The 18,154-nt window shown below is 41.5% G+C and overlaps 1 protein-coding gene across 1 annotated transcript in view; it reads left to right on the top strand.

The window, feature by feature from the left end:
- Window positions 1-18,154, top strand: part of PHIP (pleckstrin homology domain interacting protein) — a gene marked incomplete in the record, with an annotated part of 1,163,892 nt that overhangs the window by 858,554 nt on the left and 287,184 nt on the right. The window contains 1 exon segment of the mRNA XM_053710468.1: window positions 12,562-12,717. Coding sequence (XP_053566443.1) covers window positions 12,562-12,717 — 156 coding nt within the window.

Below are 18,154 nucleotides of genomic sequence, written 5' to 3'. Positions count from 1 at the left end.
GTCGACCCCAGAAAGGACTTATGGCAGACAGTCCCCAAGGTCGAGGGAGCGGTTTCCACTTTAAACAAACGCACCACTATACCCATAGAAGATAGTTGTGCTTTCAAAGATCCTATGGATAAAAAATTAGAAGGTTTACTTAAAAAGATGTTTGTTCAGCAGGGTTACCTTCTACAACCAATTTCATGCATTGTCCCTGTCGCTACAGCCGCATGTTTCTGGTTCGATGAGCTGGTAAAGGCGGTCGATAGTGATTCTCCTCCTTATGAGGAGATTATGGACAGAATCAATGCTCTCAAATTGGCTAATTCTTTCACCCTAGACGCCACTTTGCAATTGGCTAGGTTAGCGGCTAAGAATTCTGGGTTTGCTATTGTGGCGCGCAGAGCGCTTTGGTTGAAATCTTGGTCAGCTGATGCGTCTTCCAAGAACAAGCTACTTAACATTCCTTTCAAGGGGAAAACACTGTTTGGCCCTGACTTGAAAGAGATTATCTCTGATATCACTGGGGGTAAGGGCCACGCCCTTCCTCAGGATCGGCCTTTCAAGGCCAAAAATAAACCTAATTTTCGTCCCTTTCGTAGAAACGGACCAGCCCAAAGTGCTACGTCCTCTAAGCAAGAGGGTAATACTTCTCAAGCCAAGCAAGCTTGGAGACCAATGCAAGGCTGGAACAAGGGAAAGCAGGCCAAGAAACCTGCCACTGCTACCAAGACAGCATGAAATGTTGGCCCCCGATCCGGGACCGGATCTGGTGGGGGGCAGACTCTCTCTCTTCGCTCAGGCTTGGGCAAGAGATGTTCTGGATCCTTGGACACTAGAAATAGTCTCCCAAGGTTATCTTCTGGAATTCAAGGGGCTTCCCCCAAGGGGGAGGTTCCACAGGTCTCAGTTGTCTTCAGACCACATAAAAAGACAGGCATTCTTACATTGTGTAGAAGACCTGTTAAAAATGGGAGTGATTCATCCTGTTCCATTAGGAGAACAAGGGATGGGGTTCTACTCCAATCTGTTCATAGTTCCCAAAAAAGAGGGAACGTTCAGACCAATCTTAGATCTCAAGATCTTAAACAAGTTTCTCAAGGTTCCATCGTTCAAAATGGAAACCATTCGAACAATTCTTCCTTCCATCCAGGAAGGTCAATTCATGACCACGGTGGATTTAAAGGATGCGTATCTACATATTCCTATCCACAAGGAACATCATCGGTTCCTAAGGTTCGCATTCCTGGACAAGCATTACCAGTTTGTGGCGCTTCCTTTCGGATTAGCCACTGCTCCAAGGATTTTCACAAAGGTACTAGGGTCCCTTCTAGCTGTGCTAAGTCCAAGGGGCATTGCTGTAGTACCTTACTTGGACGACATTCTGATTCAAGCGTCGTCCCTTCCTCAAGCAAAGGCTCACACGGACATCGTCCTGGCCTTTCTCAGATCTCACGGATGGAAAGTGAACGTGGAAAAGAGTTCTCTATCTCCGTCAACAAGGGTTCCCTTCTTGGGAACAATAATAGACTCCTTAGAAATGAGGATTTTTCTGACAGAGGCCAGAAAAACAAAACTTCTAGACTCTTGTCGGATACTTCATTCCGTTCCTCTTCCTTCCATAGCGCAGTGCATGGAAGTGATAGGTTTGATGGTAGCGGCAATGGACATAGTTCCTTTTGCGCGCATTCATCTAAGACCATTACAACTGTGCATGCTCAGTCAGTGGAATGGGGACTATACAGACTTGTCTCCGAGGATACCAGTAAATCAGAGGACCAGAGACTCACTCCGTTGGTGGCTGTCCCTGGACAACCTGTCACAAGGGATGACCTTCCGCAGACCAGAGTGGGTCATTGTCACGACCGACGCCAGTCTGATGGGCTGGGGCGCGGTCTGGGGATCCCTGAAAGCTCAGGGTCTTTGGTCTCGGGAAGAATCTCTTCTACCGATAAATATTCTGGAACTGAGAGCGATATTCAATGCTCTCAAGGCTTGGCCTCAGCTAGCGAGGGCCAAGTTCATACGGTTTCAATCAGACAACATGACAACTGTTGCGTACATCAATCATCAGGGGGGAACAAGGAGTTCCCTGGCGATGGAAGAAGTGACCAAAATCATTCAATGGGCGGAGTCTCACTCCTGCCACCTGTCTGCAATCCACATCCCAGGAGTGGAAAATTGGGAAGCGGATTTTCTGAGTCGTCAGACATTCCATCCGGGGGAGTGGGAACTCCATCCGGAAATCTTTGCCCAAATCACTCAACTGTGGGGCATTCCAGACATGGATCTGATGGCCTCTCGTCAGAACTTCAAAGTTCCTTGCTACGGGTCCAGATCCAGGGATCCCAAGGCGGCTCTAGTGGATGCACTAGTAGCACCTTGGACCTTCAAACTAGCTTATGTATTCCCGCCGTTTCCTCTCATCCCCAGGCTGGTAGCCAGGATCAATCAGGAGAGGGCGTCGGTGATCTTGATAGCTCCTGCGTGGCCACGCAGGACTTGGTATGCAGATCTGGTGAATATGTCATCGGCTCCAAAATGGAAGCTACCTTTGAGACGAGACCTTCTTGTTCAAGGTCCGTTCGAACATCCGAATCTGGTCTCACTCCAGCTGACTGCTTGGAGATTGAACGCTTGATCTTATCGAAGCGAGGGTTCTCAGATTCTGTTATCGATACTCTTGTTCAGGCCAGAAAGCCTGTAACTAGAAAGATTTACCACAAAATTTGGAAAAAATATATCTGTTGGTGTGAATCTAAAGGATTCCCTTGGGACAAGGTTAAGATTCCTAAGATTCTATCCTTCCTTCAAGAAGGATTGGAAAAAGGATTATCTGCAAGTTCCCTGAAGGGACAGATTTCTGCCTTGTCTGTGTTACTTCACAAAAAGCTGGCAGCTGTGCCAGATGTTCAAGCCTTTGTTCAGGCTCTGGTTAGAATCAAGCCTGTTTACAAACCTTTGACTCCTCCTTGGAGTCTCAACTTAGTTCTTTCAGTTCTTCAGGGGGTTCCGTTTGAACCCTTACATTCCGTTGATATTAAGTTATTATCTTGGAAAGTTTTGTTTTTGGTTGCAATTTCTTCTGCTAGAAGAGTTTCAGAATTATCTGCTCTGCAGTGTTCTCCTCCTTATCTGGTGTTCCATGCAGATAAGGTGGTTTTACGTACTAAACCTGGTTTTCTTCCAAAAGTTGTTTCTAACAAAAACATTAACCAGGAGATTATCGTACCTTCTCTGTGTCCGAAACCAGTTTCAAAGAAGGAACGTTTGTTGCACAATTTGGATGTTGTTCGCGCTCTAAAATTCTATTTAGACGCTACAAAGGATTTTAGACAAACATCTTCCTTGTTTGTTGTTTATTCCGGTAAAAGGAGAGGTCAAAAAGCAACTTCTACCTCTCTCTCTTTTTGGATTAAAAGCATCATCAGATTGGCTTACGAGACTGCCGGACGGCAGCCTCCCGAAAGAATCACAGCTCATTCCACTAGGGCTGTGGCTTCCACATGGGCCTTCAAGAACGAGGCTTCTGTTGATCAGATATGTAGGGCAGCGACTTGGTCTTCACTGCACACTTTTACCAAATTTTACAAGTTTGATACTTTTGCTTCTTCTGAGGCTATTTTTGGGAGAAAGGTTTTGCAAGCCGTGGTGCCTTCCATCTAGGTGACCTGATTTGCTCCCTCCCATCATCCGTGTCCTAAAGCTTTGGTATTGGTTCCCACAAGTAAGGATGACGCCGTGGACCGGACACACCTATGTTGGAGAAAACAGAATTTATGTTTACCTGATAAATTACTTTCTCCAACGGTGTGTCCGGTCCACGGCCCGCCCTGGTTTTTTAATCAGGTCTGATAATTTATTTTCTTTAACTACAGTCACCACGGTATCATATGGTTTCTCCTATGCAAATATTCCTCCTTAACGTCGGTCGAATGACTGGGGTAGGCGGAGCCTAGGAGGGATCATGTGACCAGCTTTGCTGGGCTCTTTGCCATTTCCTGTTGGGGAAGAGAATATCCCACAAGTAAGGATGACGCCGTGGACCGGACACACCGTTGGAGAAAGTAATTTATCAGGTAAACATAAATTCTGTTTTTTAAGATCCTCTGACATTGAGTGCATGGTGGGAGGGGCCTATTTTCACGCACTTTATGCGCAGTTGATATTCAGACTGAGACATCCAGCTTTCCTAAAGGAGTCCTCTGGCATCTAGGACCACTATAGGGGTTTTTTTTTTTCCTGCAAAAATCGTGTTTAAGGGCAGGTAGGAGCCACAGCAGAGCTGTGGCAGTGTGTTTGACTGTTTTTTAACCGTTTTACCGTTTTTCTAATCCGGTTTGGGGCCTAAGGGGTTAATCATCCATTTGCAAGTGGGTGCAATGCTGCTTTAGTCTCTTATACACACTGTATAAATTTCGTAGAGTTTACTACTTTTTAACATTGTTTCTTTCATGTAATTAGCAAGAGTCCATGAGCTAGTGACGTATGGGATATACATTCCTACCAGGAGGGGCAAAGTTTCCCAAACCTTAAAATGCCTATAAATACACCCCTCACCACACCCACAATTGCTAGATTCTGTTAATCAAGCTTTACATCCGGGAGAATGGTCTCTTTTTCCCAGATATGTTTTTCAATTTTTCAGATGTGAGGGCTTCCAGAAATAGATCTGTTGGCATCTCGTCTTAACAAGGAACTTCCCAGGGGCCTATTTCAGGTCTGGGGATCCTCAGGCGGAAGTAGTGTATGCATTGACATTTCCTTGGAATTACCATTCTGCCTATATCTTCCGCCTCTAGTTCTTCCAAAATTCTAATGGAACGTTCGTTTGTACTGCTGGTGGTTCCAGCATGGCCTCACAGGTTTTGCGGATCTCATTACAGGTATGCGGATCTCATTCGGATGGCCAGTTGCCAACCTTGGACACTTCCGTTAAGACCAGACCTTCTATCTCAAGGCCCATTTTTTCCATCAGGATCTCAAATCATTCAATTTGAAGGTATGGAGATTGAACGTTTGATTCTTAGTCATAGAGGTTTCTCTGACTCAGTGATTAATACTATGTTACAGGTTTGTAAATCTGTCTCTAGAAAGATTTATTATCGAGTATGGAAGATTTACATTTCTTGGTGTTTTTCTCATAAATTCTTTTGGCATTCTTTTAGAATTCCTAGAATTTTACAATTTTTCAGGTTGGTTTAGATAAGGTTTTGTCTGCAAGTTCTTTGAAAGGACAAATCTCTACTCTTTCTGTTCTTTTTCACAGAAAGATTGCTATTCATTTTCTCCTCTTTGGAGTCTCAATTTGGTACTGAGGGCTTTACAGGTTCCTCCGTTTGAACCTTTGCGTTCTCTGGACATTAAAATTACTTTCTTGGAAAGTATTGTTCCTTTTGGCTATCTCTTCTGCTAGAAGAGTTTCTGAGTTTTCTGCACTTTCTTGTGGATCTCATTTTCATCAGGATAAGGCAGTGTTCCTTCCTGTTATTCATTATTTTGTTCAGGTTTTGGTTCTTATCAAACCTGTCATTAAGCCAATTTCTCCTCCTTGGAGTTTTAATTTGGTTCTGAAGGCTTTACAGGCTCTTCTATTTTGAGCATATGCTTTCTCTAGACATTATTTACTTTCATGGAAAGTATTGTTCTTTTTAGACATCTCTTCAGCTAGAACAGTTTTTGAATTATCTGTTCTTTCTTGTGAGTCTCCTTTTTCTGATTTTTTCATCAGGATAAGGTGGTTTCTGCTATCCTCATTTCAATTCTTACCTAAAGTTGTGATTTCTATCAACATTAGGGAGGAATTATGGTCTTTTCCTAAGATTTCTTTGGTAAGTTTCTTACATTCTTTGGATATGGTAAGAGTTTTGAAATCCTATGTTGAAGCTATTCAGATTTCACACAGACTTCTAGTCTATTTGTTATCTTTTCTGGTTTTAGGAAGGTCAAAAGGCTTCTGCCATTTCTTTGGCATCTTGGTTAAACTTTTGATTCATCATGCTTATTCGGAGTCGGGTTGATTCCCGCCTCAGTGGATTACGGCTCATTCTACTAGGTAAGTTTCTACTTCCTGGGCTTTTAAGAATGAAGCTTCTGTTTTGCAATGCAATGACTTGGTCTTCTTTGCATATTTTTACTAAATTCTACAATTTTGATGTTTTCTCTTCTTTAGAAGCAGTTTTGGTAGAATGGTACTTTAGGCAGCTGTTTCAGTTTGATTCTTCTGCTTATAATTTCAGTTTTTTTTCATTATAAAAATTGAAATTTTTTGATTTGGGTAGTGGATTTATTTTTCAGCGGAATTGGCTGTCTCTCTAGTGACTCTTGCGTGGAAGTTCCACATCTTGGGTATCTACTATCCCATACGTCACTAGCTCATGGACTCTTGCTAATTACATGAAAGAAAACATAATTTATGTAAGAACTTACCTGATAAATTCATTTCTTTCATATTAGCAAGAGTCTATGAGGCCCACCCTTTTTGTGGTGGTTATGATTTTTTGTATAAAGCACAATTATTCCAATTCCTTATTTTTTTATGCTTTCGCTCCTTTCTTTTCACCCCACTTCTTGGCTATTCGTTAAACTGAATTGTGGGTGTGGTGAGGGGTGTATTTATAGGCATTTTAAGGTTTGGGAAACTTTGCCCCTCCTGGTAGGAATGTATATCCCATACCTCACTAGCTCATGGACTCTTGCTAATATGAAAGAAATGAATTTATCAGGTAAGTTCTTACATAAATTATGTTTTTGCAGTTTATGTGGTAGTTTCTTTCTCTTAAAGGCACAGTACCGTGTTTAATTGCTTTTTGACATTTATTAAAGTGTTTTCCAAGCTTGCTGGTCTCATTACTAGTCTGTTAAACATGTCTGACATAGAGGAAAGTCCTTGTTCATTATGTTTAGAAGCCATTGTGGAACCCCCTCTTAGAATGTGTACCAAATGCACTGACCTTTCTATAAGTTATAAAGATCATATTATGGCTTTTAAAGATTTATCACCTGAGGTTTCTCAGACTGTCAAAAGGGAGGTTAAACCACCTAGCTCTCCCAATGTGTCAGAACCTATATCTCCCGCGCAAGTGACGCCTAGTACATCTGGCGCGTCCAATGCTTTTACCTTACAAGACATGGCGTCAGTTATGAATCATACCCTCACAGAGGTATTGTCCAAACTGCCAGGGTTTCAAGGAAAGCGTGACAGCTCTGGGTTTAGAACAAATACAGAGCTTTCTGACGCTTTAGTAGCTATGTCTGATATACCCTCACAATGTACAGAAGCTGAAGCAGGAGAGCTTCTATCTGTGGGTGACATTTCTGATTCAGGGAAGGCGTTACTTCAGTCTGACTCTGAAATGACAGCATTTAAATTTAAGCTTGAAAACCTCCGCTTGTTGCTCAGGGAGGTTTTAGCGACTCTGGATGACTGTGACACTATTGTAGTCCCAGAAAAATTGTGTAAAATGGACAAATACTTTGCAGTGCCTGTTTACACTGATGTTTTTCCAATCCCTAAGAGGTTTTCAGAAATTATTACGAAGGAATGGGATAGACTAGGTGTACCGTTCTCTCTCCCTCCTGCTTTTACAACAAGGTTTAATTCTCCAGCCTCTTGCATACATTGCCCCAGTCACTGTTGTAGCGGCTTTCTGGTTCGAGTCTCTTGAAGAGGCTATACAGGTGGAGACCCCTTTGGATGATATCCTAGACAGGCTTAAAGCCCTTAAGTTAGCCAATTCATTTATTTCTGACGCCATTTTTCATTTAACAAAGCTAACTGCTAAGAATTCAGGTTTTGCCATTCAGGCGCGTAGGGCGCTATGGCTTAAATCCTGGTCAGCCGACGTTACTTCAAAGTCTAAGCTTCTCAACATCCCCTTCAAAGGGCATACCCTATTCGGGCCTGGACTGAAGGAGATCATTTCTGATATTACTGGAGGAAAAGGCCACGCCCTTCTCCAGGATAGGTCCAACAAATTAAGGACCAAACAGACTAATTTTCGTTCCTTTCGAAACTTCAAGAGTGGCGCAGCTTCAACTTCCTCTACTGCAAAACAAGAAGGAAATTTTACCCAGTCCAAGCCAGTCTGGAGACCTAACCAGGCTTGGAATAAGGGAAATCAGGCCAAAAAACCTGCTGCTGCCTCTAAGACAGTATGAAGGAGTAGCCCCCGATCCGTGACCGGATCTAGTTGGGGGCAGACTTTCTCTCTTCGCCCAGGCTTAGGCAAGAGACGTCCAGGATCCCTGGGCTCTAGAGATTGTTTCCCAGGGATATCTTCTGGATTTCAAAGCCTCATCTCCAAAGGGGAGATTTCATCTCTCACAATTATCTGCAAACCAGATAAAGAGAGAGGCATTCTTACGTTGCGTTCAAGACCTTCTGGTTATGGGAGTGATCCACCCAGTTCCAAGGGAGGAACAGGGTCAGGGATTCTATTCAAATCTGTTTATAGTTCCCAAGAAAGAGGGAACTTTCAGACCAATCTTGGATCTCAAGATCCTAAACGAATTTCTCAGAATCCCATCCTTCAAGATGGAGACTATTCGAACCATCCTACCTATGATCCAGGAGGGTCAATATAAGACTACCGTGGACTTAAAGGATGCTTATCTCCACATTCCGATACACAGAGATCATCATCGGTTTCTCAGGTTTGCCTTCCTAGACAGGCATTACCAGTTTGTGGCTCTTCCCTTCAGGTTAGCCACGGCACCAAGAATCTTTACGAAGGTTCTAGGCTCCCTTCTGGCGGTTCTAAGGCCACGAGGCAAATCGCCAAGTCCCATACGGACATTGTTCTGGTATTCCTGAGGTCTCACGGGTGGAAGGTGAACGAAGAAAAGAGTTCTCTCTCTCCTCTCACAAGAGTTTCCTTCCTAGGAACTCTGATAGATTCAGTAGAAATGAAATTTTTTCTGACAGAGGTCAGGTTGTCAAAGCTTCTACCTTCCTGCCGTGCTCTTTAATCCACTTCTCAGCTGTCAGTAGCTCAATGTATGGAAGTATGGAAGTAATCGGCTTAATGGTAGCGGCAATGGACATAGTTCCGTTTGCCCACCTACATCTCAGACCACTGCAACTTTGCATGCTCAGTCAGTGGAATGGGGATTACACAGATGTGTCCCCTCTACTAAATCTGGATCAAGAGACCAGGGATTCTCTTCTCTGGTGGCTATCTCGGGTCCATCTGTCCAGGGGAATGAGTTTCCGCAGGCCAGAATGGACTATAGTGACGACAGATGCCAGCCTTCTGGGCTGGGGCACAGTCTGGAACTCCCTGAAGGCTCAGGGTTCGTGGACTCAGGAGGAAGCCCTCCTTCCGATAAACATTCTGGAACTAAGAGCGATATTCAATGCTCTTAAGGCTTGGCCTCAGCTAGCTGCGGTCAGGTTCATCAGATTTCAGTCGGACAACATCACGACTGTAGCCTATATCAACCATCAGGGGGGAACAAGGAGCCCCCTGGCAATGTTGGAGGTCTCAATGATAATTCTATGGGCAGAGGTTCACTCTTGCCATCTCTCAGCTATCCATATCCCAGGAGTAGAGAACTGGGTGGCGGATTTTATAAGTCGGCAGACTTTTCATCCGGGGGAGTGGGAGCTCCATCCGGAGGTATTTGCTCAGTTGATTCAACTATGGGGCAAACCAGAACTGGATCTCATGGCGTCTCGTCAGAACGCCAAGCTTCCTCGTTACGGGTCCAGGTCCAAGGATCCCAAGGCAGCGCTGATAGATGCTCTAGCAGCGCCCTGGTCCTTCAGCCTGGCTTATGTGTTTCCACCGTTTCCTCTGCTCCCTCGTCTGTTTGCCAAGATCAAGCAGGAGAGAGCTTCAGTGATTTTGATAGCTCCTGGTACGCAGATCTGGTGGACATGTCATCCTTTCCACCATGGACTCTGCCGTTGAGGCAGGACCTTCTACTTCAAGGTCCTTTCAAACATCCAAATCTAATTTCTCTGCGTCTGACTGGTTGGAGATTGAACGCTTGATTCTATCAAAGCGTGGTTTTTCCGAGTCGGTTATTGATACCTTAATTTAGGCTCGAAAGCCTGTCACCAGGAAAATCTATCATAAGATATGGTGTAAATATCTTCATTGGTGTGAATCCATGGGTTACTCATGGAGTAAAGTCATGATTCCTAGAATCTTATCCTTTCTCCAAGAGGGGTTGGAGAAAGGATTGTCTGCTAGTTCCTTAAAGGGACAGATTTCTGCTCTGTCTATTCTTTTGCGCAAACGTCTGGCTGAGGTTCCAGACATTCAGGCGTTTTGTCAGGCTTTAGTTAGAATCAAGCCTGTGTTTAAACCTGTTGCTCCGCCATGGAGTTTAAATTTAGTTCTTAAAGTTCTTCAAGGGGTTCCGTTTGAACCTTTGCATTCCATAGATATCAAGCTTTTATCTTGGAAAGTTCTGTTTTTAGTAGCTATCTCCTCGGCTCGAAGAGTTTCGGAGTTATCTGCTTTACAGTGTGATTCCCCTTATCTGATTTTCCATGCATATAACGTAGTTTTGCGTACCAAACCTGGGTTTCTTCCTAAGGTAGTATCTAATAAGAATATCAGGAGATTGTTGTTCCTTCATTATGTCCTAATCCTTCCTCAAAGAAGGAACGTCTTTTACACAATCTTGATGTGGTTTGTGCTTTAAAGTTTTATTTACAAGCTACGAAGGATTATTGTCAAACATCTGCTTTGTTTGTTGTCTACTCTGGACAGAGGAGAGGCCAAAAGGCTTCGGCATCTTCTCTTTCTTTTTGGCTGAGAAGCATAATCCGCTTAGCTTATGAGACTGCTGGCCAGCAGCCTCCTGAAAGAATTACAGCTCATTCCACTAGAGCGGTGGCTTCCACATGGGCTTATAAAAATGAGAGGCCTCTGTTGAACAGATTTGTAAGGCGGCGACTTGGTCTTCGCTTCATACATTTTCTAAATTCTACAAATTCTATACTTTTGCTTCTTCGGAGGCTATTTTTGGGAAAGGTCTTACAGGCAGTGGTGCCTTCCGTTTAAGTTCCTGCCTTGTCCCTCCCTTCATCCGTGTCCTAAAGCTTTGGTATTAGTATCCCACAAGTAATGGATGAACCCGTGGACTGGATGCACCTTTACAAGAGAAAACCAAATTTATGCTTACCTGATAAATTTATTTTTCTTGTGGTGTATCCAATCCACGGCCCGCCCTGTCATTTTAAGGCAGGTGTTTTTTATTTTTAAACTACAGTCACCACTGCACCCTATAGTTTCTCCTTTTTTCTTGCTTGTCTTCGGTCGAATGACTGGGTGTGGCAGTTAGGAGAGGAGCTATATAGACGGCTCTGCTGTGGGTGTCCTCTTGCAACTTCCTGTTGGGAAGGAGAATATCCCACAAGTAATGGATGAACCCGTGGACTGGATACACCACAAGAGAAATAAATTTATCAGGTAAGCATAAATTTGTTTTTGTTTTTTCTCCAGATTCTAAGAATTCAAAAGAGTGGCTTCTACATAATTTGGATGATGTTAGAGCTTTTTAAGTTTTATCTTAAGGTTACAAGGGATTTTAGACTATCCTCTATTCTGTTCATTCATTTCGGAGGTCCACGCAAAGGTCAGAAGACCAAGGCCGTTACTTTGGCTTCTTGGTTAAAAAAATGTATTCCCTAAGTCTCTCTTGGAATTTGGAATGTCTTCTCCAAGGCATATAACTGCTCATTCTACCAGATCAGTTTCCTCTTCCTGGATATTTAAAAGTGAGGCTTATGTAGGACAATTTGGCAAGGCAGCATTCTCATTCTCGCATACCTTTTTTAAATTCTACCACTTTGATGATTTCCCTTTTTACGAAGCAGCAGTGTCTGGAAATTAGGTGCCTGCTTTTTCAAACTTTTTATCCTGCCCTGATTACTCGTGGACTCCACAGCTTGGGTATAAACTCCCAGAAGTAATGAACTCGTGGACACTCACCACCTTCCAAAAGAAAACAAAATTTAGGTGGTGAGAGTCCACCAGGCCTGCCCATTTAAAAAAATTCTGCCAACAGTTCAAGTTTTGCACCTCATATCCCTGTTCTGTTTTTTCCTACCTTTCTACTTCTTTCTTCGCTATACATAAGACTGGCTAATCAGTGAGGTGGGTGGGATAGATCACTTCTGGAGTTTCTGCAAATCTTTGTCTCCTAGTGACTAAAAGTTATATCCCAGAAGTAATGAACTTGTGGATTTTCATCACCTTGAAATAAATTAATTTATCAGGTAAGCATAAACTTTGTTTTCTTTCCAGCTTTTTACAACAATGCTTTATCACTTTATTTATCTTTTCTGTTGGCTTGGCTAAATCTATAGAGGGTGGATGGAAAGAGGTTAAGTTTCGTTTTGAAGAGTTAGTTTGAAGTTTCTCCAAGCAAATTGTTTATTAGTAAACCATTTTTTAGCACAATCTCCTGCTTTGTGTCTTCTTACTCAGAATATAATGAAAAATAATTTAACTACACCAATATAATATATTATTACTATTATTATTATTATTATTATCATCAGTTATTGGTAGAGTGCCAATTATATGTATTTATATTTTTTCTATTACCTCTGTCTTTTAGCGGTTTTTCCTGAGGAGCTTGGCACTAGTGTCCCTTTAACAGAAATTGAAGTCAGAGGCTTACTGTACAGAACAATAGATGGTGAATGGGGGTGCAGAAAACGAGAAGAAGAATGTGAAAGAATTATTGCAGGAATAAATCGGCTGATAACACTAGGTACTAATGACTTGCGTCTGTGTGTATTTATAAATCTTTCAAAATTTCTAAAAAAAAAATATGCATTTTTTTCTCTTCAGTTCTCACTACTGTATATTTATTTAGATTCTAAAATGAAATACCATGCCTCTTGAGGTTAGTAGAAATTTCATAGTAGTACTCGGGTTCCTTTCCTGGTCCAAGTAAAGAAATGTTTCCTTTCAGTTAAAAATGTATATTTTCCCCATGTGTATTCCAATAATAAAAGGCCCTGACCTCCCCCAGTTTCCATTGTGGGAATTTGTTGCAACAACTTCACATATAATATTTTATCCCTGAAGTGTCACTTTTAAATATTTTGCTTGATTGTTTAGTACCTTGCCCCTCTATTTGCTTTGTTTTAAAAAGATCCATACTGATTTAGTATAACTTGTTCGATGTTCAAGATCAAACCTAATTTCTAAAATTTATAACGTACCTTTTTTATTTATTTTTTCTTCTGTCTGGAATATCACAAAAGCATAGTATGAAAAGCAATTTACTACTTTTCAGGAACACCACTGAGTCTTTAAAGGGCAACTACTCTTTTTCGTGAGTGCTTCTTAAAGGACTTAACAGGTTTATGGAAAATGTTAATCATGACTTAACACTGTTTTTTCTTTGAAATGCAGTAAAAATAACTTGTTAGCAAGTAAATCAGAATCACATTAACCTAGTTCCTTTGCTGAGTATATTTCAAAGTTTTAACTCAAACCAGTCCTTTTTATTGGCAGTGAGAGTCCACGAGAAACTTTCATAACCTATGGGAATCTCCTTCCTGGGACCACCAGGGGAGGCAAAGACACTCCAACAAAGCTTAGATATAGCTTCCACTTCCCCTACCCAACCAATAGTTATTTGCCTCGTATCATGGAGGTAGGCAAAGAGAGGTGCTCTGTTAAAGAAAAATTAAGTTTTTTAACTTGGATTTGGCTCTTCCGAGCTGGGAATGATATTACCATGTAAATCTAAATGGAGTATTGGAATTTCTTTACTTGTAGACGCTGGGTCTCCCATGCCTTTTTCCAGTTCCCTAAATCCCCTTTCTGATAAAGTGGTGTCTCTCACACTAAATTACAGACTTATAGGTAAGTGTCCCCTCTCTCATGACAACTTGTCTAATAGAGAATTGGTGTGAGGTTTTGTCTCTGTTTATAAGTGCAGTGTGCACATTTATGCCCCCGAATCATAACGAACCATTAGACCCGGTATTTAGCCGACCTCAAGGTGCTTCATGGCTGGAAGGAAGTTCTACCTACGCGCTGTTATACAGGACACAGATGATGATATAGGATCCTGTGGTACGGACAACATATCACTCAGACATAATGGCATTGTGACTCGCAATAGTGTTATGTTTACTTCCTCACCAGTACTTGATACTGGTCACTCAAAACATCATGCGTGCAGGCAATACCGTTCCCTGGGTTATTAAATTTACGACAGCCCGGCACAGCGGAGATGCAGTTTTCCTGCTGTACACAGCTCTTTTACACCCTTTCCTCACAGCTCCACTGCGCAACTCTCTGGTGGCAGAGCGGTAACAGCCAGATCGGAGGGGGTAAGATGCTCTAACAGGGCTTTGTGGGGACAGTTGATTTGTGCATGATAGCCTGGGGTATCCCATTGAGAGGTTCACGATTGTTGCTAAATTGTCCATAATACCACTCTGTACCATGGACAACTATATTAATGGAGAGTCTGGAGGAATCATCCTCGGTACATTCCATCAATAATGTTAAGTGTATGCTGTGCGAAAATAAATATTGTGCATTCTCCTGCGCAGTTATGCAATTTCTGTTTATCCTTGCGACTCATGCAGGAGGCCCAAGCTAGCATGAGCTAGTGATGTATGGGATATACATTCCTACCAGGAGGGACAAAGTTTCCCAAACCTTAAAATGCCTATAAATACACCCCTCACCACACCCACAATTCAGTTTTACAAACTTTGCCTCCCATGGAGGTGGTGAAGTAAGTTTGTGCTAGATTCTACATTGATATGCGCTTCACAGCAGGCTCAAGCCCGGTTTTCCTCTCAGAGTGCAGTGAATGTCAGAGGGATGTGAAGAGAGTATTGCCTATTTGAATACCATGGTCTTCCTCTAGGGGATCTATTTATCGGTCGTAGAGATTTCATCTCTTACCTCCCTTTTCAGATCGACGATATACTCTTATATACCATTACCTCTACTGATTCTCGTTTCAGTACTGGTTTGGCTATCTACTATATGTAGATGAGTGTCTTAGGGTAAGTAAGTCTTATTTATATTTATGACACTCAAAACTATGGTTGGGCACTTTATATATAAAGTTATAAATATATGTGTTTAAATTTATATTTGCCATGATTCAGGATAATCAGTATTCCTTCATTTCAGACTGTCAGTTTCATTTTCTTTCATGTAATTAGCAAGAGTCCATGAGCTAGTGACGTATGGGATATACATTCCTACCAGGAGGGGCAAAGTTTCCCAAACCTCAAAATGCCTACAAATACACCCCTCACCACACCCACAAATCAGTTTTACAAACTTTGCCTCCTATGGAGGTGGTGAAGTAAGTTTGTGCTAGATTCTACGTTGATATGCGCTCCGCAGCAGGTTGGAGCCCGGTTTTCCTCTCAGCGTGCAGTGAATGTCAGAGGGATGTGAGGAGAGTATTGCCTGTTTGAATTCAATGATCTCCTTCTACGGGGTCTATTTCATAGGTTCTCTGTTATCGGTCGTAGAGATTCATCTCTTACCTCCCTTTTCAGATCGACGATATACTCTTAGATATATACCATTACCTCTGCTGATTTTCGTTTCAGTACTGCTTTGGCTTTCTACAAACATGTAGATGAGTGTCCTGGGGTAAGTAAGTCTTATTTTCAGTGACACTCTAAGCTATGGTTGGGCACTTTTTTAATAAAGTTCTAAATATATGTATTCAAACATTTATTTGCCTTGACTCAGGATGTTCAACATTCCTTATTTTCAGACAGTCAGTTTCATATTTCGGATAATGCACTTAAATCAATTATTTTTCTTACCTTAAAAATTTGACTTTTTTTCCCTGTGGGCTGTTAGGCTCGCGGGGGCTGAAAATGCTTCATTTTATTGCGTCATTCTTGGCGCGGACTTTTTTGGCGCAAAAAATCTTTTCTGTTTCCGGCGTCATACGTGTCGCCGGAAGTTGCGTCATTTTTGACGTTCTTTTGCGCCAAAAATGTCGGCGTTCCGGACGTGGCGTCATTTTTGGCGCCAAAAGCATTTAGGCGCCAAATAATGTGGGCGTCTTATTTGGCGCTAAAAAAATATGGGCGTCGCTTTTGTCTCCACATTATTTAAGTCTCATTTTTCTTTGCTTCTGGCTGCTAGAAGCTTGTTCCTTGGCATTTTTTTCCCATTCCTGAAACTGTCATTTAAGGAATTTGATCAATTTTGCTTTATATGTTGTTTTTTCTCTTACATATTGCAAGATGTCTCACGTTGCATCTGAGTCAGAAGATACTTCAGGAAAATCGCTGTCTGGTGCTGGAACTACTAAAGCTAAGTGTATCTGCTGTAAACTTTTGGTAGCTGTTCCTCCAGCTGTTGTTTGTATTAATTGTCATGACAAACTTGTTAATACAGATAATATTTCCTTTAGTAATGTACCATTACCTGTTGCAGTTCCATCAACATCTAATGTTCAGAATGTTCCTGATAACATAAGAGATTTTGTTTCTGAATCCATCAAGAAGGCTATGTCTGTTATTCCTCCTTCTAGTAAACATAAAAAATCTTTTAAAACTTCTCTTTATACAGATGAATTTTTAACTGAACATCATCATTCTGATTCTAATGACTCTTCTGGTTCAGAGGATTCTGTCTCAGAGGTTGATGCTGATAAATCTTCATATTTATTTAAAATGGAATTTATTCGTTCTTTACTTAAAGAAGTACTAATTGCTTTAGAAATTGAGGATTCTGGTCCTCTTGATACTAAATCTAAACGTTTAGATAAGGTCTTTAAATCTCCTGTGGTTATTCCAGAAGTTTTTCCTGTTCCTGGTGCTATTTCTGAAGTAATTTCCAGAGAATGGAATAATTTGGGTAATTCATTTACCCCTTCTAAACGTTTTAAGCAATTATATCCTGTGCCGTCTGACAGATTAGAATTTTGGGACAAAATCCCTAAAGTTGATGGGGCTATTTCTTCCCTTGCTAAACGTACTACTATTCCAACGTCAGATGGTACTTCGTTTAAGGATCCTTTAGATAGGAAAATTGAATCCTTTCTAAGAAAAGCTTATCTGTGTTCAGGTAATCTTCTTAGACCTGCTATATCATTGGCTGATGTTGCTGCAGCTTCAACTTTTTGGTTGGAAACTTTAGCGCAACAAGTAACAGATCATGATTCTCATAATATTATTATTCTTCTTCAACATGCTAATAATTTTATCTGTGATGCCATTTTTGATATTATCAGAGTTGATGTCAGGTTTATGTCTCTAGCTATTTTAGCTAGAAGAGCTTTATGGCTTAAAACTTGGAATGCTGATATGTCTTCTAAATCGACTCTACTTTCCCTTTCTTTCCAGGGTAATAAATTATTTGGTTCTCAGTTGGATTCTATTATCTCAACTGTTACTGGTGGGAAAGGAACTTTTTTACCACAGGATAAAAAAATCTAAAGGTAAAAACAGGGCTAATAATCGTTTTCGTTCCTTTCGTTTCAACAAAGAACAAAAGCCTGATCCTTCATCCTCGGGAGCAGTTTCAGTTTGGAAACCATCTCCAGTCTGGAATAAATCCAAGCCTTCTAGAAAAGCAAAGCCAGCTTCTAAGTCCACATGAAGGTGCGGCCCTCATTCCAGCTCAGCTGGTAGGGGGCAGATTACGTTTTTTCAAAGAAATTTGGATCAATTCTTTTCACAATCTTTGGATTCAGAACATTGTTTCAGAAGGGTACAGAATTGGTTTCAAGATAAGACCTCCTGCAAAGAGATTTTTTCTTTCCCGTGTCCCAGTAAACCCAGTGAAAGCTCAAGCATTTCTGAAATGTGTTTCAGATCTAGAGTTGGCTGGAGTAATTATGCCAGTTCCAGTTCTGGAACAGGGGCTGGGGTTTTATTCGAATCTCTTCATTGTACCAAAGAAGGAGAATTCCTTCAGACCAGTTCTGGATCTAAAAATATTGAATCGTTATGTAAGGATACCAACGTTCAAAATGGTAACTGTAAGGACTATCTTCAAGTAGTAAGAAGTGAATACAGCGCCAACAAGAGGCCAAGGGATAAATATACTCGCATAGAGATAAAAGAAGATTATTTAATGAACCATGTTAAAAGCATAAGTAATAAAAGACTATATATAAAAAATGTAAAAAGCACATATAAATAAAATTACAAATACAGGAATATCTTACAGAAGTGGCTCAAAGGGCCAAAGCT

Source organism: Bombina bombina, chromosome 4 (assembly GCF_027579735.1).
Source record: "Bombina bombina isolate aBomBom1 chromosome 4, aBomBom1.pri, whole genome shotgun sequence".
In the NCBI taxonomy this organism is placed as follows: Eukaryota; Metazoa; Chordata; class Amphibia; order Anura; family Bombinatoridae; genus Bombina; species Bombina bombina.
Note: the sequence above shows the minus strand (reverse complement) of the source record. Positions and strands in the feature narration are given on the sequence as shown.